This window comes from Montipora capricornis, chromosome 4, assembly GCF_036669925.1.
Source record: "Montipora capricornis isolate CH-2021 chromosome 4, ASM3666992v2, whole genome shotgun sequence".
NCBI lineage: Eukaryota > Metazoa > Cnidaria > Anthozoa > Scleractinia > Acroporidae > Montipora > Montipora capricornis.
The window spans coordinates 10,539,547-10,562,477 of record NC_090886.1 but is presented as its reverse complement, the minus strand read 5'-3'; the positions used below and the strand labels follow the sequence as shown (position 1 = coordinate 10,562,477).

General features: G+C 40.1%; 3 protein-coding genes across 3 annotated transcripts in view; all 3 read left to right on the top strand.

The window, feature by feature from the left end:
• The window catches only part of LOC138046083 (uncharacterized), a 169,565-nt gene extending 168,292 nt beyond the window's left edge, over window positions 1–1,273 (top strand). The window contains 3 exon segments of the mRNA XM_068892761.1: window positions 218–343; window positions 651–773; window positions 1,203–1,273. Of these exon segments, the coding sequence (XP_068748862.1) occupies window positions 218–343; window positions 651–749 (225 nt within the window). The 3' untranslated portion in view covers window positions 750–773; window positions 1,203–1,273.
• LOC138046081 (matrilin-3-like) overlaps window positions 1,120–22,931 on the top strand; it is a 131,656-nt gene continuing 109,844 nt past the window's right edge. The window contains exons 1-7 of the mRNA XM_068892760.1: window positions 1,120–1,135; window positions 1,203–1,549; window positions 2,363–2,603; window positions 2,954–2,983; window positions 8,191–8,316; window positions 8,979–9,104; window positions 9,412–9,534. Coding sequence (XP_068748861.1) covers window positions 1,120–1,135; window positions 1,203–1,549; window positions 2,363–2,603; window positions 2,954–2,983; window positions 8,191–8,316; window positions 8,979–9,104; window positions 9,412–9,534 — 1,009 coding nt within the window. The remainder of the gene's footprint in view (window positions 1,136–1,202; window positions 1,550–2,362; window positions 2,604–2,953; window positions 2,984–8,190; window positions 8,317–8,978; window positions 9,105–9,411; window positions 9,535–22,931) is intronic.
• LOC138044716 (adhesion G protein-coupled receptor L4-like) overlaps window positions 15,277–22,931 on the top strand; it is a 41,513-nt gene continuing 33,858 nt past the window's right edge. Inside the window, exons 1-2 of the mRNA XM_068891151.1 lie at window positions 15,277–15,417; window positions 16,098–16,247. Coding sequence (XP_068747252.1) covers window positions 15,277–15,417; window positions 16,098–16,247 — 291 coding nt within the window. The remainder of the gene's footprint in view (window positions 15,418–16,097; window positions 16,248–22,931) is intronic.

Here is a 22,931-nt window from a genome sequence, read left to right as displayed (position 1 = left end):
ATAATAATAATAATAATAATAAGTATTATTATTATTATTATTATTATTATTATTATCTCTTCAATCCTTTGCTGCATCATTTTCAGTTTTTTTCTTCCATGCGTTTCTTTATGTTCGTTTTATTGTTTCGCAGAAAGACAGGATTTTATCAGATTGTCTCTTGTCTACAGGGTCCCTTCCTTATAAATGTTCACTTACTAGTCTTAATTACCTACAGATATCGATGAATGTGCCAGCCCTGAAACCAACGAGTGTGGTCCCAACGCTCAGTGTAGCAACATTGAAGGATCGTTTACATGTAGCTGCGATGCAGGATATACAGGAGATGGAAAAACGTGCACAGGTAATAGCTGATTTCTTGTCTTGTCAGTGTAAGGAATTGCCAATAAAAGAGGTTAATAAGAATTCAGAGGAGATAAGGGATGCTGCTCAGGACTGTGATGGATGAAGCGGTTTCGTTTCAACAAACAGGTGTTTGTTCCAGTTTACCACTGAATAAGCTGACTTTCGAATATGTCATTTTCTAGGCTTTTAAGCTTCGAACCTCCTTTTTTATCTTTTATGTCCATTTCATTTAAAACAGATTTCTACAAGTATAAGAAAATAGCATGAACAACGCTCGAAGATGTTTATTGATTTAATTTTGACAGATGTTAATGAATGCCTTGTTGTCAACGGAGGATGCCAGCAAGTTTGTAAAAACACCGATGGTGGCTTTGAGTGTTCCTGCAACAAAGGTTTTGCCCTGAACGCCGACAATACCACCTGCCAAAGTAATGTATCATTTACACTACCTTACATATCAGTCGGGATTTATTAAGGAAGAATTCGCAGTATTGAGAGGCTCGTAAAGTTTTCTTTAGCTTGAAATGCCGTGCAGGAAAAACTTTTGTATAGACCTTGCTATTTTATCCTGATGCATAGCAAATTCAGAAACACTGTAGAGCACTCAGAACACGCCTTGCATGACCGAGTTTGCCATGTCACATTATATGTATCACTTTCTTCAAGATCTGCTGAGCAGAGAGGGTGTTACAAAAAGTCAAAGTCGTCCTTAACGGCGTTGACAAATAAAACACAAATATCGGCAGGGAGAAGAACTCCTTTCGGGAAATTGTTATGGCTTTTCAGAAGAGTAAACAGAGTCGGTTAAAAGTTTAATTGGTTGATATAATTTTTTTTTAAATTTATTCTTTCTTCAGAATTTGACTGCGAAGCCGTGGCAGACATAGCATTTATTGTGGATTCATCAGGAAGCATTGGTACACATAATTGGGGAAAAATGCTAGAGTTCCTGAAAATGATGGTTGAGGCCTTAAATGTGGGTCCTAATAAGACTCACATTGCTGTAATTGCTTTCAGCTCTAAGGCTGTGTTAGAGTTTCCATTTAACAAACTCAAGGGCTCTAATGTGACAGCACAGGAATACGGAAAACTCATAGATCGCATAAGCTTCCAGAGTGGCTTTACTTTCATCGATAAAGCTCTGTTGCTAGCGGAAAGTGATGTATTTACAACAGCAGCGGGAATGAGACCAGAATTGCCACAGGTACGATTTCCGTCGTTAAGGTGCAAACATTTTATTGTGCTTCTGCCCAATGTTATCAATCGTATTGGGTCTAACTTGGCTTAAATTGTAGGGCACCAAGTTTTAACTGATAGGAAGGTCGTGGTTTCTAATGCCATCGATGACAAATGTCTGTGCCTAATCAGCTCTTAGTTACGTTCCATCCATCTTATTACGGATGAATTTTAAATCAAAGACGGTCAGAGAAACTTGTTTCGCGCGTGCTACAGTCCATTTGAAAATTGTAGACACAAATGAATAATAGGTTAATTAGCTTTTAAATTTTTTGGTCCTATAATCATCAGTTGAGTTACCTGTGGACCTTATATACGAGCGCTTTGTGGTACATTTATTGGCCGGCTTCGTTTACTTCAGTCTTCACTGTCATTTAGACGAAGCCGTCAAAGCGACGCTTTGGGCGCCTATTCTGAAATGGCTTAGAATTAAGGCTTAGAATTAATTGCCCACGGTGGCTGCAATACAGGCAGGGGAATTTCGCAGACCGACGATTGCCGAATGGTTAGCTTTCAATTATGGCAGTGCAATGTCTGCGGTAATTCGGTCCAAGCGCCGATTTTTCAAATGGTTAGCCTTTAGTTATGGCTGCGTATATGTACAGTTATTACTTTGAAAAGACCGATTTTAGAATCTTCGGCGCTCTGATGCCGTCGAAGTACGTACCTTTGAAGACAGCCGCAGGCAAGAAAACATCTTTGTTGATTCTTTGGATGCTTTCTGCATGGGTTCGTTTTCTTCTTTTTTGCAATCTCAACATCTTGTTCCTGTTGTTTACAGATTGCAGTTGTTATCACCGACGGCCAACAAACAACTGATAGGGGTAGCTTCACAGAACTATCAGAGGCTTCTCGCGGGCTCAAGGACAAGAATGTAAACGTGTTTTCTCTTGGTATTGGATCAGGTGTCAATGAAACACAGTTAACCGACATTGCCAGTTCAGCTAAAAATGTATTCACTGCCCCCACCTTTGCAGATCTTACTCCTGCAGCTGATACTATTGTGGAAAATTCTTGTACTGGTAAGTTGGGTTTGAATGTAAAAGACAAAAAAAAAAAAAAAAAAACTCGCGAGAACACCAACCTATTTAGCAAGGTGATAAGAGATTAGTCCGAAAATGGAAGAACGGATAATGAAAAGTGAAAAACGGTCCGGACAGTTGAACTCTTCCATAAGCAAAACTTCGGATACTGATCCCTCAGGTGCTTGTTCATCCCTGGTAGAAACAGAGCTTGTACAAGTGCTGATTTTAAAAGGAGTAATAGTAGTGGCTGTTTTCCCAGGATTTTGAGAATTAGCATGATTAATGATTCCAAAGTATCATTTCCCCCCAAAAAAAGCGTTAACAAAGTGGCCATGTTTGCTTTACAGCTGCTCTCCGCGAAACACCAACACCACCACGTAAGTGTGTTTTTTCTTTTTATTTTAATAATCCTAATTATAACCAGATGATATGCTGCGATCTTAATCAAAGCAGATGTAAGGTCCCTTTTTGGTCTTTCTTTTTTCTTTTTACAAATGACGCATCGCTTAAGAATTTGAAAAAGAGACATTAGAATTGTTCAGAAAGGTTTCAACATGCGAGGTGAGTCGGAATAGTCGCGAAACCATTTCAAACCGTAGCCGAAGAAATATTTTTCAGTTACTTCACTCGGCATTGATTTAAGTTTACTATTTGCTTTCATCATAATGTTATGAGCGATACCTTTAAAAGTCATTGAATACGGAGGTCACGGTGACCAACCAAATTTTGCGGAGTTCAAGCACAGCGTGACTTTTAACGTTTCTTTCCCTTTTCTTCTGTAGCATGTAGAGCTGTTGCAGATTTAGCATTGATTGTGGACTCCTCAGGAAGCATTGGTCGTTCAAGATGGCCATTGATGTTACAGCTTTTGAAAGACATCATAAATGAATTCAACGTTGGACCAGACTCTACCCATGTAGCAGTAATCGCTTACAGTACCAAGCCTAAACTTGAGTTTACGTTCAATACTTTCTCTGAAGCCGAAATTACAGCGCAGGAATATGGAAAGCGCATCGATGCGATACGTTTTCAGCGGGGCTTTACTTATATTGACAGAGCTCTAAAAATGGCTGATGAACTTGTGTTTGTGTCAAGTGCTGGAATGCGGGCTGCAGTACCAAAGGTGATGAGTGAAAGAACGTCATTGGAATGCCATGCTTTTCAGTATGAGCTTTATTGAAACATCACTAAACCCAATTGTTTATTTGCTTGAACTAACCACAGGTTGCAATTGTGATTACCGATGGCGAGCAGTCAACTCAGGAACAATTTACACCACTTGATAAAGCTTCTCAAGGCATAAAAGACAAGGGAGTAACAGTGAACGCCTTGGGTATCGGTCGCAGTGTAGATTCTGGGCAACTGAGGCAAATTGCAAGCTCTGATGACAAAGTGTTCAAATCTACTGGGTTTGATGATCTCGTGGAGATTGTCAAACCAATTGTGCAAAAGTCTTGTCCAAGCCCACCGGGTAAGGAGAAATTCAATAAAGTAGAGTTAAATTTCTGCTAAAGATGGTGTTCATAATTTAAAAAAGTCTCTTTGGATTGGTTAGTGATCCTGGCATCCACCATACTTTTTCAACACCTGGGACTAGCTTGGGCCACGACGTTTCCTTTCTTTCTGCCACGTTTCTTTCCTTCATGTCGTTTACTTTCATAAATTCTTCCTTTGTTGATAGAGTGCCGTAAAATTGCGACACACACAAATACAAGTGCCAAATACTTGAACATTGTGTTCTACTAGGTTTCAACTGAAGAAATGTTACTTAGAACAATGCTGCTCTTTTTATACGTTGTTTAGAGAAAGAATGTTTGAGAAATTTAAATTGAGCCTTTTTGGCTTTCATGGAAAGCAAAAGTAACGTTCACGTGTGCTTGTTGTACCGTGCAGTTGCTGAAAGAGAGCGAGCCAAGATAGCTGTATAATCTATTGTAATTATGATAATGACGATGATAATAATAATATTAAGGATAATGATTTTTAGGAATAATATTAATAATTGTGATACTTCTGATGGTAATTACGATAATGGTATTGATAATTATGACGGTGACGATAATATTTGGTAGTGATAATGATAAACCGTATCTTAAGTTCTTAGACGATGAAGAATTTGCACTTGAAATTGACTCCCGATTTTAGAACAGGCTCTCAAAGCCCGAAAAATCTTTGGATTTATTCAATTTACAGTTTACAAAATGTGCTTTGTCTTCACATAATTTTAGGCTTTGAATGTCTTTGCAAAGTACATCTTGAGGCTCCTGAAACCCGAAAAGTTATTGGTTGACTTTCTTTCAGATGTTGTGATATATACTAACTTAATCCTTGGCGACTTAAGTTTAATGATAATAACAATGATGAGTACGTTTATTTTAAAGAATAACTGCATTGTGAATATCCAGTCTCCTCTCACATTCTTCAGCGAAGTATTTGTTTTGATGTACGAGATTATCATTTCAGAAATGTCTACCAGTGTAAATGTTAATTGGAGAAGTGATAACGTTTCACTCCCAAATCGTTTTCAACAGATGTTGATGAATGTGCCAGGCCTGAAACAAACGAGTGTGACCCGAAAGCTGAGTGTAACAACACGAAGGGATTCTATACCTGCCGCTGCATCAGTGGATATCAGGGCGATGGTAGAACGTGTTCAGGCAACTTACTTGTTTTTCGCGCATCCTTCGTTGTGGCAAATGTTGCTTTTTAAAATTTAATAGGCTAAACAACTAAGCAATGGAATGTGTTTCAACGTGTGCACCATTCTAGCGTACATGCCAAAAATGGAAAAAAAAATGATTCTTTTCCGAAATGTGTTTGTCTTTAAAGATTTATTTACCAATGCAAGACGTTAAAACAAAAAATAAATGAAAATGATATAAATGTAATCCATTTATACCCAGTTCGATCAGTTCCACCGATTCTCAACCTCGTGGCTTTTAGCCTTTTCTTGCCCAGTCCAATGCTCATCATTCATTTATTACTTTCCGCTTCTGTTTCCCTTAATTCCTGTGCTCAATTATCTGCAAAGAGTTTTGTGTTGCCGAAACGGCTGGGAAATTTCTCTTATTAACATTTGCCTTTTAATTAAACGTTTCGATCCATGTCGGATGGGTCTTTCTACTCAACGTGGCTGTTTTAATAAAATGTCCTCAGTTGCCAAAGCCGCTCTTGGGGTCATTTAGAAAAAAGGCACACAAATCAACTTAGAACGGAAACACTGGGCCTTGGTCTTGATTACGATGGATCTTCGTGCTTAGTATACTACTAATTCTTAATCTCGCTAATCGTCGTCGCAAAGCGCGGTAAGGACGCAGTTCAAAAAGGTCGAACCGAACGCACACTGTGGTGCCTCCTGCAGCCGCTATACCGTCCATGCATGACTTTGTAGCATAGTTGGTTTTTGAGGAGAGGGGGAAACCGGAATACCCGGGGGAAAACCTCTCGGAGCAGAGTAGAAAACCAAAAAAGTCAACCCACATATGGCGTCGAATCCGATAATCGAACCAGGGCCACATTAGTGAGAGGCGAGTGCTCTCACCACTCCACCAATCCTGCTCTGGATACTGATCCAATAAAATAGGAGTTGTAAAACGTTTTGTGGTTCATAACTTGCCATTAAGCTTACTTAAGATTTTGAATGCTTTCTTATTTTTGGATTATTCCTTTTTTGTATCTTACAGACGTGAATGAATGTGCAAATTTTGAAACATATGACTGTGACCTCAACGCTCAATGTTTCAACACTGAAGGATCGTACACCTGCAGCTGTAACGAGGGATATACTGGAGACGGCAAAACGTGCACAGGTAATTCTTACGCTTTTGCAACCTAGTTAAATAAGTTTACATTAAGGTCGCATTTTCGAAATCAATAGCCTTTTTATGCGGATTGAAACAGGAAGAGTGTTATTTTATACTTACGTTTTGCTCCCATCTGGAGCTCGGATTTTTCCGAGTTCCCAGTGAGTTCTATCAACATTTCATTTGATATGTGGATATCGTTTTGCAGAACAAAATTTGACTAGATCGTTCCCTGAGGGTCTCTTCCATTAAATAGGTTTTCAATTTTGATTACTTAATTGTACACAGATATCGATAAATGTGCCAGTCCTAAAATAAACGAGTGTGACCCTAACTCTGCTTGTATCAACACTGAAGGGTTGTATACTACAGCGGTAACGACGGATATACTGTCCGTCAAATCCAGGATCAGGTTGAATCCGCTTTTACCTAGGTTAAACTGGTGGTCCTCATTTTACCTACAGTCATAGATAAAACCGTTGGGGAGGTTAGCACGTTTGACGGTTTTTTTTTGCTTGTCTCTCCCCCCCCCCCCCCCCCCCACCTCCCCGATTTGTGCAAGACTGAACGGTTTTAGTGGACAATTGTTGTGTTACCTTCCAACATTGAATACGGAGGAAGTGGGCTGTATAGGAGCAGGAGAAACGTTTTCTTTGGCACCTTGAGCGAAGCGGGTTGAAATGCAGGTCTGATGCGGGTCATTTACATAACCTACCTGGGTGTGGTCTTAAATTAGAAATACGACTTTTTTCCCTAACGTTCACAGTTTCTTTGAGAACAAACACAATTAGTGCTTCCTTTAACATTGAAATGTTTTTTGCCATGTTATTATGAATTTTAGGCGTGTAAGGCAAAATTGTAACTTTCATACATGTATTAGGTTGTCTTGTTTTAAGTGATTTAATGATATTAAATTGTAGAGCAAATAACGTGATGAAAATTCCTTCATGAATTAACGAAAAGGGGAAGAGTCTAAATGATAGTTAATTGACCCTTTTGGCAAAACGGTGCAGCTCATAAATCGATGATTTTAACCCAATTTTAGTATTGCGAGATTTTATTTATGCATTTGAAAGTACATTGTAAGAACATTTCCAGAACGAGAAATGGAAGCCACATGTTAAATACTACGAGAGTTATAAGCGTTCAAAGTAGATTTCCTACTCTCATACAACCAAAGCTAAAACCGTTGGGAAGGTTAGCATTTCTGACGTCTTAGCTTCTCTCGAATTATTCCAACACAACCACTCTGTGTTCTAGGATCTAGACATAAAAAGAAAAAAAATTAGATTGCGGCAAGTGTCGTAATGTTGAATGTTACTCTAACTGAAAAATGTTGCTGCAGGATGAGGAAAACACGAGATGACACGATGGTCACTAATAGCCATCATTTGGGGAACTTCAAGCTCGCTTTAAAATGAGGAAAACAGTATTGCACATTGCCTACCACATGGCACTGATATAATTTGTGAAGGATTTTGTTCTTGTGTATGATGCTGCTCGGTGGATGTGGATGGTAGTGTTTTTAAGGATTAGGTGGCATTTGGGAAGTACAGTCTTCTTATGCTGTTTGAAATAGGAATAGTGCGTGTGAATATAATATGATGGATTTTATGTTCGCGAGTCCTATTACGTACGTGTGCCAATTTTCCGGCTATTACGGCTATTACTAGGTCATTATTACAGTTGCCTAGCTGCCACGCATTTGTTTTACTATGAGTGCTTTGTAGACTGTTTTCTAAGGATGCTTTGTTTACTTGTGTTGACTTAATTTTGCTCAGATATCGATGAATGTACCAGTCCTAAAAGAAACGAGTGTGACCCTAATGCAGCTTGTATCAACGCTGAAGGATCGTATACCTGCAGATGTCGTGATGGATATACAGGAGATGGACAAAATTGCACAGGTAATCATTACCATTTTGTAAGTTAGATAAGTAAGTTAACATTTGAAATCAGAAGCAGGGATGGCGCAGTGGTCAGAGCACTCGCCTCACCAATGTGGCCAGGGATCGATTCCTAGACTCCGTGTCATATGTGAGTTTATTTGTTGGTTCTCTTCTCAGCTTCAGGAACTTTATCTCCGGGTACTCTGTCTTTCCCCTCTCCTCAAACACCAACCTATCATCTGATATGTGTTGATTTGATTGTATTTCTGTCAAGCCAGTCCCAATTAATGGCGCAGCACTAAATGCACTTCTCAAGAACTATGGCAAATAAAGATGCTATTAGTTTGAAACAACAACAATAATAATAATAATAATAATAATAATAATAATAATAATAATAAATTGGGAAACTTGTAATGCTTAAGAGTAATATTAAACATTGTTTATTTTTGAAAGCGTAATAAAGATATTATTATTATTATTATTATTATTATTATTATTATTATTATTATCTCTTCAATCCTTTGCTGCATCATTTTCAGTTTTTTTCTTCCATGCGTTTCTTTATGTTCGTTTTATTGTTTCGCAGAAAGACAGGATTTCATCAGATTGTCTCTTGTCTACAGGGTCTCTTCCTTTAAAATGTTCATTTAGTAGTCTTAAACAAATTTTACCTTCAGATATCGATGAATGTGCCAGCCCTGAAACTAACGAGTGTGGTCCGAACGCTCAGTGTAACAACATTGAAGGATCGTTTACATGTAGCTGCGATGCAGGATATACAGGAGATGGCAAAACGTGCACAGGTAATAGCTGATTTCTTGTCTTGTCAGTGTAAGGTATTGAAAAGAAGAGAGGTTAATAAGAGTTCAGAGGAGATAAGGGATGCTGCCCAGGACTGCGATGGATGAAGCGGTTTCGTTTCAACAAACAGGTGTTTGTTCCAGTTTACCACTGAATAAGCTGACTTTCGAATATGTCATTTTCTTGGCTTTTAAGCTTTGAACCTCCTTTTTTCTCTTTTATGTCCATTTCTTTTAAAATAGATTTCTACGAGTATACGAAAATAGCATGAACAACGCGCGAAGATGTTTATTGATTTAATTTTGACAGATGTTAATGAATGCCTTGTTGTCAACGGAGGATGCCAGCAAGTTTGTAAAAACACCGATGGTGGCTTTGAGTGTTCCTGCAACAAAGGTTTTACCCTGAACGCCGACAATACCACTTGCCAAAGTAATGGCCCCCCCCAGCCCGTCTGGAGGTTTTCAAGGGTTTTTAACAGGCATACCTACTCATTTCGTATACCATTAATTCCCATAGATCATCTCCTATGAAAACTAAGAAATATATTTAATTCAAGCCAGTGACTGCCACGAAATCAGGAACTTGAATATTATCGAGCTGGTCATTCCAGCGAGCTTCTCGTTTATCATCTGTGTCATCGTTCGCTTGGTTGGCACCATCTTCTTCGTCACTTTTAAAGCCATCTAAATCGAAATTGTTGTCCCTAGTATCCCCTCCTCTTACAGAAAAACCATGAAAGATCCCTTAGATCCCTAGATTCTCCGATCCGAAAAAAAAGGCAGGGATATCCCCATCGTTTGATGCGTTTTCTGACGCATCGGCCCTTGCCCTCGCGTAATTTGATCTCGCGCGATCGAAAAAAGCCAGCCATGGTGGGGTCTCTTATCCGCTGTCAAAATATTATGCTCACAAGACGACAAATGATTGGTCAATTATCCTACTAAATCTCCATAACAACAAAAATACAAATTTACTAAGCGAGACTGGGTAGAGGCCTGAAGGTCCGTGCAAAGGCTCGCAACATTGTTGGCCAACAAGACGCAACATTTTTGGGCCCAACATGTTGCGAGGGTTTGCACACCATGTTGTGTGTTGTTGCGTGTTGTTACGACTTGTTGGAAGTTGTTGGATGAAGTTTGAAACTGGTCAAACTTCAGAGCCAACAAGTGCCAACATTTCTATTGTTTCGCGGTCATCGAAGCGTTCGTTTGCACAGCACATCCAACAATGTTGCGCTGGTGCACGCGCACTACGTGCCACGTATCCACACAAATACATGCGAACAAGAAATCAACATGGCGTCGGAGATGGAAAACGTCCCAGAGTCCTTTGTATTCTCATCTAAAGACCCAACATGCTGTGATCTGTTGCGAGCCTTTGCACACATCGGCTAACATCGCGCAACAAGAGACAACATTGTTGGGCCCAACAATGTTGCGTGTTGTTGCAAGCGTTTGCACGGGCCTTTAGCTTTTACGGCCGGTTACGGCCGGTTTAGGTAATTTAGGGATCATCGCGCGCGGCCGGTTACGGCGGCTTTAGGAGTCGATGGTTTTTAATGTACTTAAAATTTTATGAATATTCCACTCTTTATTATTTTAGTACCAAAATATGTTGCCTTTTTTGTGTTATTGAAGCGCTTGATTGTAAGCGAATATTGAATACATAAAATGCCACTACGTCATCCATGGAATGTGTCGACGTTTCAACTTTCATTGGTAGGGAAATGACCACCGTACTAAACATATGAATGAAGGGGTAGTTTCTAAAGAAACTGTGGTGCTGCGTCGGTGGGGAAGTAGTATACAAAAATTTGGTTTATCAACGGAGTTGATAATGTAAATTGACCACCGTACAGAGATTCTAAAAGCTGACGTTTCGAGCGTTAGCCCTTCGTCAGAGCGAATCGAGGGATTATGGGTTACGTGTAGTTTTTATAGTAGAGTGGGAGCTACGCTATTGGTGGTAACATGGCAACGTGAAAAGTAGGAATATATTAGTTAAATGAAAAGCGTTCGTTAATACCGTGAGGATTAAGGGTGCCGATTTGAAAGATGAATTTTTGTTCCAGATTCTTTCGGCTTTCCGTCGTACCTAGATGTAGGGAAAGGCCGCAGATAGCCATGTGTTTTTTGGAGTGGTTAGGCAGATTAAAATGGCGAGCGACTGGCTTGGATGCATCCTTGTCATTCTTCTCAACATCGCGAAGGTGTTCGCGGAATCGGTCACCTAGTCGTCTACCTGTCTCACCAAGGTACCCTTAATCCTCACGGTATTAACGAACGCTTTTCATTTAACTAATATATTCCTACTTTTCACGTTGCCATGTTACCACCAATAGCGTAGCTCCCACTCTACTATAAAAACTACACGTAACCCATAATCCCTCGATTCGCTCTGACGAAGGGCTAACGCTCGAAACGTCAGCTTTTAGAATCTCTGTACGGTGGTCAATTTACATTATCAACTCCGTTGATAAACCAAATTTTTGCGTACTAAACATAGCCGTGGATAACGTAATTCTTGAATTATGTGCCGCGTGTGACTACTTTGCTAGGTCTTTATTCGTGTAAAAAACCAACTAAATTTAATCGTGACTTTTTGGAATGAAAGCTCTAAGTTGTTAAAAGTGTTATTATCGTATCGCTCATACACATACATATCCCGATGAAAGTTCCAGATTAAGTAAGACCATTACGTCATCGGAGATTTTACAAAGGCTACGACTGATGGTGCAATCGGAGATTGTTACGAGCCTAGGAGGCCGGTGCTTATCTCCGGTTTCGGTAGCATGAGGCGACTAGGGGCATTTCTACTCCCCCCCCTGGATGGGATGTTAGTCCATCGCAGGGTTACCCCCTGCATTTCCGCCGGTACCCATTTATACACCTGGACGGAGAGAGGCACCGTGAGAGTAAAATGTCTTGCCCAAGAACTCAACACAATGTTCCCGGCCAGGACTCGAACCCGGACCACTCAATCTGGAGTCGAGCAGTATAACCATGAGGCCACCGCGCCTCCCACTAAGTATTTCCATGTTTAATTATTCCACCATTCCGTGTTTAAGTATTTCACCATTCCGTGTTTAAGTATTCCTCCATTCCATGTTTGAATATTCCACCGTTTCATGTTTAAATATTCCGGCGTTCCAGTGTTCCAGCATTTTAGCATTCCATGTTTAAGTACTAGCCGGCAACGACAACGCCACAAAGCAAGAATATTGTTTGTTAAAAAAGGAGAAATGATTGTGCTGCATGTGCAGCACAAATTTCAGTGCATTTCCCGTGCCGTTCCCCACCATGAAAATAGCAACGTGAAATCAGCAAATTTTAGGTTTTGACGACAACGTGAGCATACAACAATGAGCCATTTATTTGCTACATTTACTTTATTATAGTACACTCAACAAAATAATAATAACTGGATTCTGATTGGACGAGTGGAGTACAATTAATCCAATTTGTACTCTTGCTTTCCGAAGTTAACAGAGTTCGGAAGGCGGCCAAAAAGCATCCGAAGACTTCCGACCTTTTCCGAAGTAGACCAGAAGACTTCCGAAGGCTTCCGAAGTTTACCCGAAGACGTCCGAAGATTTCTGAACTTGACCCGAAGAATTTAGAAGGTGTCCGAGGTTCAACCAAAGTCTTTCGAAGATTTCCGACGTTGGACCGAAGAGTTTCAAAGGTTTCTGAAGTAAACATGAACGGATCGAAGGAGATATATACAAAGCTCACCGTTACCGCGTTCTGATTGGTTGATGGTAATTTTGTTGAGTATACTATAAATAAAAAAAATCGCACGATTCGTGATTTTGAAAGTTCTCAAAATACACTCGCCTAAAGGCTAAAGAGACAAGCCACAGATTCTCTGAATAAATATACATTAACTCATAATGATATATTTTATGTACCTCTTTTCTCGTATGCCAGATGTGGAAAAGTGCCCGGCTCAAGTTATACAAGGGATTGCGTGGGCCGCAACTGCTAAAGCTGGGATCGACATACAGCCGTGTCCGAATGGGGCCAGCGGTAAGTCAACATACAAGATGCGCCTGAGCCTTGGTCACCCTTGCATTTTTTAACAGAATAAAACATAAATAAGGTATACGCAGATTATTTGAGAAAATCCCATTAAAATCTGATCTAGACGAATGCAAATTTGTTTTACCTGATTGGTTTTTTGTTTCTTTGGCAATGTTCTTAACCATTTAGAATGCTATCTCGTCTAATCCGCTTCCAGTTTTGATTCTAATTTTCATATATAAAAACTTACTAAAGCTTTTCCATTCTACAAAAATGCAATTCCATTCTCTTGTCGCTCTCTCTGTTTGAACAAGTCAAAAACAAATTATTCTTAACCGGGATTTCATGAAAGAAAGAATATCTTTATTCCGTTTCTACGTTCGAAGCATTTAATACCATCGACATCTTGGTGGGGAACTCAAATAAAGCTTTTTCAGACAAAATGTTTGCGCGCGTACGCTTTGTGTGAAAATGTCGTCTGTTCTCGGTATAAAACTGAATATTTATCTCACTGAAATTTAATACCATTGTAGGAAACGCATCACGTGAGTGTTCCAACGACGCAAAGTGGAAGGACCCAAGTTTCCTCGGCTGCAGCTCATTTGGGTTCATCTCACTCAAAGATCAGGCAAGTATCGCCCGCGATAAAAGCGCCAAGTGCGATCAGCACCCTTTCAGCGGTATTTTGGGAGAGATTCGTAAAAATCTTCAGTTAAACGAGCCTTAAAATCGGATAAGATGGAATGAAATTCCTCAAGGGACTCTAAATATAAATTTAAAAAATTGATTGTAAACATTATTTCCGATGCGGCTTCAAAGTTTGCAGACTGATGCCTTCTTTCACTACGATAACCATTGTCCGTTTTCTCTCAGATCGAAGCAGCCACAGAAGGCCTCCAGTCAAACACGAGCGTCGGAGAAGCCTTGGCCGAACTCGTGAACGTAACAAGACCAATAACAAACAATGCCACAAGGCCAACAGAGATATACGGTGGAGATTTGTTGATAGCAGTTGATATTCTCGTGCTGTTGTCGGAGTATAACAACGCGAGTCAAGGCAGTATAAGTTCAGAGGAACACGTAAAGGATCTTGCACAAGTAGTGAGCAATTTACTTGAGCCGGACAACGCTGTCACTTGGTTGGGCCTTGAACAGGTAAGCTTATAAATAAGGGTCAGTTTGAGACTGGAGACAGTGTGGCCCAGGTGTTAGGACGCTTGCCTTGAGATCTGGAGATCCGGGGTTCAACACCCTTTCTGACCACTCGTTGAATTTCATCCTGGTAGTCCCTGGTTCAACTTCCTGGTAATCGCTGGTTTAACTATAATTATTAAATTCTTAACCTCCGATAATGCAGTTCGCGTGCTCTAATTGGTTCACTCAATCTCGGTTATCAGCTCATATAACTTAGCTTGACCTTGTATGGTAAATGATTGCGTTAAGCGTAGCTAAACTAAGTTATTTTTGCCCGGAAAGCGAAAATTCTCTTTGAATAAAGCCAAAAAAGAAAAAAAAAACTTTTTTGTGGAAAGTTTAGATCAATTCCGGCGTTTAGAAGTATAGTACGCGAAAAAGCAAGAAATGTTTTTGTGATGAGCCGACGTCTGTCTGACCTCAAGGTATTACACAACATCGCATCTTCATCAAGTTTTCTCGAATTCGCTGGGAATTTCTCGGTTTTTTCGTTCGTTTTCGTACTTTCAAATTTTGGGAGTTTAATAAGACTGGTTATAGCCAACTCGGCGCTACACGCCTCGTTGGCTGTTTACCATATCCAACAAGCGCAAATGGAATAATTGTTAAATAGCCAATAGCTAAGTTACCTGCCTTAAGAATGGAAGCGAGGCTCCGGGTAACCCTGTTTTGATACAAATATAGACTAATTAGAATTACAGCAGTGAGGTCTGTATCAATACAAGGTCACCGGCAGCCTCGCAGCCATTCATAGACCAGGTCACTGAGCACACAACTGTAAATGCCTCCGCCGAGTTGGAATTCCTTAAGTTTTTACTGTATCAATGAATGTTTCATTATCTCGGAAAAGAGTCGGTTCAAGAGCTGAGAAGATGTTGGCGTTGAATTTCCAAACGAAACTCGCAATAATGCAACGAATTTTTCAAAATTATATTTGATAAAACAAGCCCCAGATATGTCCAGAAAATGCACGTACTTAGATTTCAATAAGCGTCACAAAGTGTCCCCTTGCTCTTCTTTCCAACTTCAACTTCATTCGTGTCTCCGAATACAGACAACTGACGTCACAAGATGTCCCCCAAATACTGCTCCTCAAGTATGGATAAACAGCGGCATTTACCCTCATTTGAAACAACGCTAATACTAGTACATGTGCATTGCAGTTTTTCTTGCTGCTACATAAGTTAAAGTGGTACTATGATCCAAGAATCATTTCTTTTTTTTCTTCAGATTTTGAAAGCGTGTTCGCTTAACACTTAACTGGCAAAATTTGAGCTTTGAGTTTTATCCAAAGGCTGTTTATTTTGAGTGTAAGTTTGGGATTTCACTGTCTTCCTTTACTCACGTTCAAAACTGACCGATTGGACCTCAGAGGGTTGGATCTAGAGAAAATGACGTCATTTACTCACCAGCTTAAAATTTCAGCGTGTAAACGCAATTTATTATATATGCAAAACACGGGTTTAATAGTCTGAAAGCCCGAAACTCCCGTGCTGCATATTAATTCAGCCGCGTACACACGCATTGCATTCTTAAACTAGTGACTCTTTGACGTCATTTTCTCCTCCACCCAGCTCTCTCAAAATTTTAAAGTTAGTAATGGCGGACCAATAAATAAGAAAATTCCAGTTAAAATAAACAGGTGTCTTTTTAAAATCAGAATTTAAAACTTGGGTCAAATAGTGTTTAGTTAACATAGTTTTTAAATCCAACGGTAAAAAAAAAGTTTTTTTGGTCGTAGTACCACTTTAAGAAACGCCTGCATTTCATCCACAGGAAGGGCAGGGGAGAGGTCGAGCATTGGTCAATGCAGTTGATAATTATGGACTGGGAGTTGCTGCAACATTAGATAAATCTACAAAGACTAGGACAGTCGCAACAAAGAACTTAAAGCTAACCATAAAAAGGATTACTCCGGAAAGTCCGGTAAGATCATTTGTAGGTATCGGTTAAAGCGATCATCGCAGAAATTCAGTTTAAATTTTTTTCCAAAAAAAGTGTGTGTACCCGAAATAAATGATTTTTAGAATAGTTTTTGTCAATTTCCTTTGCGTCCTAACGTCAAAAACGCTTTGTTTCAGAACAGTGGGACAACGGCAACTCGTCACAGTTTATCAAGATGGTGGCGCCCTTTTTAAGCGATTTTAAAATTATGTTTCTACTTATGCCAATATTTTCTTTCAGGGAAGTTCACAAAAGTTTAATCAAGAAGATTGTTGCATCCGGTTTAAAATTATTTTCAGTAGGCGATGAGGTTCTCTTTAACCCGTTCCTCGCCGATAGTTGACAAGTCATGCTTTAGGCGACATAACAACAATATAGAGGATATTAGCGTCTGTTCTGCGGCATTTTGTAATAACGATTGCGGCATTTTGTAAATAAATCCAACCTACGCATTTTGTAATATTTGTAAGTGTGCGCAAATTGTAATGAGGTCTTTCCAATGATGTTAATGTAGTAACCGACATCGCTGATCTTTATGGTTGTTGATTGTTAATTAGTATGAAATGAATACGTAACATTCAAACTTATTTAACATTCACCTTAGTACAATTACTGAAGACCGTTCTTTTGCAAATTTTCTGATGTACGGGCAGCCAAAACCTTGTCCTTTGGTTCTCGACTTCGATCCGAGGATTTATCGATATTCAATATGGCGGATTTTAACTAAGGGAGTGGACCATGAACCGTGGACTCAGAAATTGGGCCTCAGGGTGCAGTAGTTTACATCTTAATTCATTACACAGCGTTGTTTGCAGAGGGGGATGGGGGAATTTTAATTCTGGTCAATTACAATAGAGTGCTGTTTTTGAAGTGTCCCTAAACGTTTTGACAAGGATTGAAGGCCACGAGCCACCGGTCGTAAAACCCCTGGGTCCGTGAGGGGTTGTTATAACACGGAAGAATGCACAGGGATATCTGGAGTCTGCCATCTGTCCCCCCACGAAAGTACTGAAAGAAAATCGCAATTCTAAAACTTTGAACACCAACTTTTATTAGTTATTACAACGTATTTAACTTTAAACTTCGTAGTACATGGTGCATTTTAAATTAGTTATTGTATCTTCCGGCAAAAAGCTGCTTTAACAGGTAACAGCATTAATTAACAAAGTACAGCAATAACAACAACCGAAAACGTGCTGATACAGAAAAGCTACTAAAACTTAAACCTATGGCATATAACTCGAGCCATGCATGGTGCCAACGGTTGCTATTAATTATACGTCTTAACTCAAGGATCAATCCACTGGAAGGACCAAACTCCTTTATGAGCCGCCATACACTGATTATACCCGGGGATCCGTCCCAATGGTATATTTTCGGTAACAAGTAAGTGAAAGTATCGGCGCACTGGCGAAATCGAGAGCACGCATTTCTTAGTCGCTGGAAAAGAATGCAGGCATCACTGGGCTTTGAAGATCGTACAGCTGTTTCAAAAATCATAGCAATTATCTCGCATGGAAGGTGGTCAATTAAACTTGTCTCTTTTCTCCTTCTTTGCTGACGCGTTATCATTCAAGTCCAATCGATACGTTAAATTTATCGGCTGAAAATCGTGGAAAACGCACCAAAAACGCTTCAATTTTGCAAAATTGTCTGGGGGGCATACCCCCAGAGCCGCCTAGAAGAATGGTCCCTTTGGCCCCATATCATGGTTACTGGTTGATCACGTGACAGACGTCTAGCTAAAACCTTGATTCACTGCATACTAAAAGAGAATATTATTAAAAGGGGAAGGAATAAATGAAATTGTTATTTCCCTAGACATCAAACCAAAAAATGCAACGCAACCCCATCATTTGTGCAATAGCCGGTTACAGGAGTCTGTCGCTTATTAATGTGTCTGATACTTGGTTATGTTTCCTCCTGAGTGTAATTTTGACAGTAAAGCAAAACGACTGTGTGAAGGATACAAAAATATTTGTCAGGCAATCAGATTGTGGCTAGTGAAGATTAAGATTGCGACAGTAAAATATCCACCCCCCTCCCAAAGATATAGTACAGGGCACTTGACTGCCAAAAATCCCTAGAAGTTAAAAAGTCCCCCCTCCCCCTTCCATCACTTTTGTTGTCGTTAAGGATGGCATCCAAACGTTTCGATTGAGAACCATTTAGGTTAGTTCCATCTACTCAGTATTCAGTTTAACGACATGAGATACCCTCAACATAAACGATACTCTAGAGAAGCCAGAGAAAGAATAAACGGATAAAGGATCACAACTGCGGTGATCGCATCGTTTGTATTTCCGCAGTTACCACCATTCATTCTAAACGGAAGTTAACACAGTATTCTACAGTAGACAAAGGTGATTAGCGCTGTGCATTTAATCCCGATTCCTCTGTGCCCTGTGATACCTCATTACAATTTGCGTCAGACATTATTACAATTTGCGTACACTTACAAATACTACAAAATGCTGCAGCCCTTATTACAAAATGCGTAGGTTGGATTTATTACAAAATGCTGCACACATTATTACACAATGCGCAGATTATTACCAAATGCCGCAATCGTCATTACAAAATGCGTCGTTATTTCAATATGCCGCAGAACCTGCGTTCTTCAGATTGGAGTACGAGTTTCTGTACTGGGCACGCGCATTACGTTTAATAGAGAGAAATTTTTCGAAATTCGCGTGCTCAGAACTGAGAACCCGTTCTTGTACTCCTGAAGGTCGCTGTGTATATGGCCGTGTGGGGATATGAATTCTATCTTCGAGTGCTGATAGTATCTCTCGCGAGTGAGCAGAGCGAACGAGTCCGAGATACTCTCTACGCGTGGAGATTCGTATCCCCAAGCAACCATCTAATGTCTAATGTTCTGGTTATTATAATATAGATACCAATGAGTTATGTCCAGATTAAAAACAACGTGTTTTACTCATTCCCGAAAGGGCGAAAAAGTGGTCATCAACCGCTAAAACACTTATATTATGTAACACGATACTAGATATGAAAGTTATGAAAAACTAATCATGACAATGTTAAAAAGAATCATAAAAATGTTAATGTAGTAGAGAAAAATTATATAACAGGACAAAAGTCTCCATGGAATAAAGGAAGGGAGGAAGGGAGGAAGGGAGGAAGGGAGGAAGGGAGGAAGGGAGGAAGGGAGGGAGGGAGGGAGGGAGGAAGGAAGGAAGGAAGGAAGGGAGGGAGGGAGGGAGGGAGGGAGGGAGGGAGGGAGGAACCTCACTTTTAATGGGTTAATCGTGTTAGTAAGTATGACGACACCTACATCCTCACGTGTGAAGGGAGCATAAGCAAGCGCGTTTTTGAAACGCGGACGGCAACCGGAAGAGAACATTTCGCGTGCCAGGACGGTGGTGTCTCCAAATTTTTTATACTAATCATCTCTAACGGAGTAAAGATACTTGGCAAGGCAACTGTGGTTGTGTAAAGACAAGTTAAAAGGGGAAACAGCTCACTTCCAGTTGCCGTCCGCTTCTCAAAAATGCGCGTGCTTAATTAAGCTCCCTAATATCTTCACTGCGCACGGTGAAGATATGAGTTTTTAGATAAAGGAAAATCCAAGTATTTCATCAATATCTATATAATGAAAAGCATTTCTATTTTCTTTCTTTTCCCGTTCAGGTGAAAAATGAGGGTCTGAACGTCTCTTATGAGCAAAGTTCCATCCGTCTGCCTTCAGAAGCGTTCCATTCGAGCGTTTCCCGTTTCGTGAGTGTGATTTATCTCACGCTGAATGATGTCTTCCCTCTGAACAAAACAAAATCTGAAGACATGGCCACCTTTCCAAACACCGCTGTGGTCTCAGCGACTGTCCTTCCAGCTCCTCCAGAGAAATTTAATGAGCCAGTCAAGATCGTTCTTCAAAACAGAGGGGTAGGGTGCTCTTTTTCGCTTCAAAATTAATTCAAAAACTGCCAAATTTCGGTACCGTTTTTAAAAATAAAAAAGCCCCATATTTTCTAACTACAAACGTTAGACGTTCAATATCATCAGTGGAAATCTACTACAGTATTTGCTGGTTATTCAGTCTACAAATCAGTCAAATTCATGATAATTCTGGTGATTTGTTTGTTTCGACATCACTGGAAAGTTGAATGAACCAAAAAGATATCTCTTAGTGGCTTTCATGTTGATCATCTATCCCTTGGTCACTTCGCCACTATTAGCTGCGACTCTAGAGATTAGTTGCAAACCATGTTTTACTCAGTCTTCGGACAAGGTTCTCGTTAGTCCTGTTCCGGGACTCCCTCTTACCCCGCCCTGAAAATGAGCCTGGAACCTAAGCGGGAAAAGAGAGAGTCCTGTATTACTTGCAGGCGCATGCTCGGAATGAGCCAATCATATTGCATTAGATGCCAGGCTGGATATGTAAATAGAGGCAACCTTGAAACTCCGACAAAAAATCGTAAATTACTGTGTGATTTGCGGTGTCGAGGAAAGAGAACATCTAAATTGTGCCTCGTCGTGACCAAACGAGGAGAAAAAATCCCGATCGCAGTGATGTTGGAAAATTATTGCCGAATAAATGTAACGACTGAGAGAAGATCGCAATAAATCGATACAAAGGCTGAATTAGTAAATATAGCATAGGATTTCACTAAGCGACAAAACAGCTCGGATTCAGAATTTCATATTATCTGCATTACTTTACCTCTAACAATGAGTTTCAGAAGGAAAGTGCTTTTAAGTAGCAACAATAAAAGCAACGTGACACACGCTTTTAACTAGCATTTTTCATCCTTATTAATTAATATTCACGAACAAATTTTGAACAGAAAAAAAAATCGTGACAATTAACGTCCGAATAATCGATGTTTGACTGTGCATATATATGTATAAATTTAATAGTAACATCATTGCTTCATCTTTGCGTTATCAACACAAACTGGTATGTAAAGAAACAAATAGTCCAGGTTGTGATTCAATTTCGTTTAGCTTTTTATCTGACTTAATCAGGAATAATGCTCAGTTTTTCTGTCCTGCAATCGTCTTTCAGTTTTCCCGATATAAAAATCATTCCAGTCTCAAGGTACGATTTTTCAGGGGCACCCAACGAATCTGTTCCTCACATTATCTGTTCCCCAGGGGAATCTTTCTGGCTGGCAAAAATACAGGTGTTTCGATGAGCTGGCTGGGAAATTTTGTTATTGATAGAGGTTTTGCCTGGGAATTACTGACTTTTTCTAGCATTTCAACCCGAGCTGGCTGTAGAAACTCTGAATACTGAGGACTAAAAAAAAAAAGGAAAAAGGAAAAAGGAAGGAACCCCTTTCCATCTCCCAGAGAATAGTCACAAACATACGACGGCTGGTCAGAGTGATTGCGCTTGCGAAAAAAACCTGTTTTGTCCCGGTTTTGTCGCTTTTGTTCGGTCGTTTTGGATCGGGGGATTTGAAAGCGCGCGGAATTCCTGGCTGGGAAACCAACCAATTTTATCTAGCTGGCTGGGAAATTTCTTGTGTGTCTTGCTGGGAAAAAGGAACAGATAATGTTTTCCCAGCAACACGAAAAACACCTGAAAATGCCTTATTAACATTTATTTTCATTAACTGGGGTATAATAATACATTTTACAACAAATTGGTCGTTGGGTGCCCCTGAGTTTTGTCCCATACAACAAGCTTACGACAGTCCTACGACACAACTTTCGATTGTCCCAGGGTTATAAAAATATTTCATTTTATTTTTCCTGACCTACACGACAGTCGTTGGCCTGTAGTCAGTTTGTTGCATGCGTCAAAAATAGTTCCGTCTAAATCGGCCTTTGCGTGACGAGATTTTCTGATGGTGCAGCTGACTTTAGAGAGACTTGGTATCGAGTTTACATGGAACGGTAAACGACACCGCCAGGCCTCGGCTTTTGACAAAAGCGTAAAAATTGCTTTTATTCTTATTTATACACTTTGTTTCGAAGCGTTTCTCGATATCTGTAACACACAAAAAATAAGATGAATTCGGACAAGCTTACTTGGCAAGATTAAAATTTTATCCCAACGATTAGCGTTTGCTTACCCTGGTGCCAGAGGTTTTTCTTCTCCTTCTCGGCTGCCACGACAACGACGACAGCGATCAGTGAAAGAACGAAATTCTCTGGTTTCGGTTTCGGTTTCGGTCTCAATTCCATGTAATGTTTTCTGTCCAGTTGATGACTCTCGATTCTGATTGGTAGATAGTTTAACATCCACGTAATCAAATTTGATGGGTTGGCATGATTGAAACAACCGAGGGGAAAGTGAGGGATATTTGTCACATTTATGGCTGACGAGCGTGTGATAGTGTAATTGTCACCGGGTGTTTTTAGTTATGATTTTGAAGCGTTTGCTTGGAAATGATATTCAAAGAGACCGAAAGCAGAGGTTTTTCGCCATCCTTTGTCGCCGCTTCGCGGCTAAATTTCATCTGAAGAAGAAGAAGAAGACGAAGACGAAGACGAAGACGAAGACGAAGACGAAGACGAAGACGAAGACGAAGACGAAGACGAAGACGAAGACGACGGCGACGACGAAGACGAAGACGAAGACGAAGACGAAGACGACGACGAGGACGAGGACGAAGACGAGGACGACGACGACGACGACGACGACGACGACGACGACGACGACGAGGACGACTGTAACAGCTGTAAATCTTTCGTTGG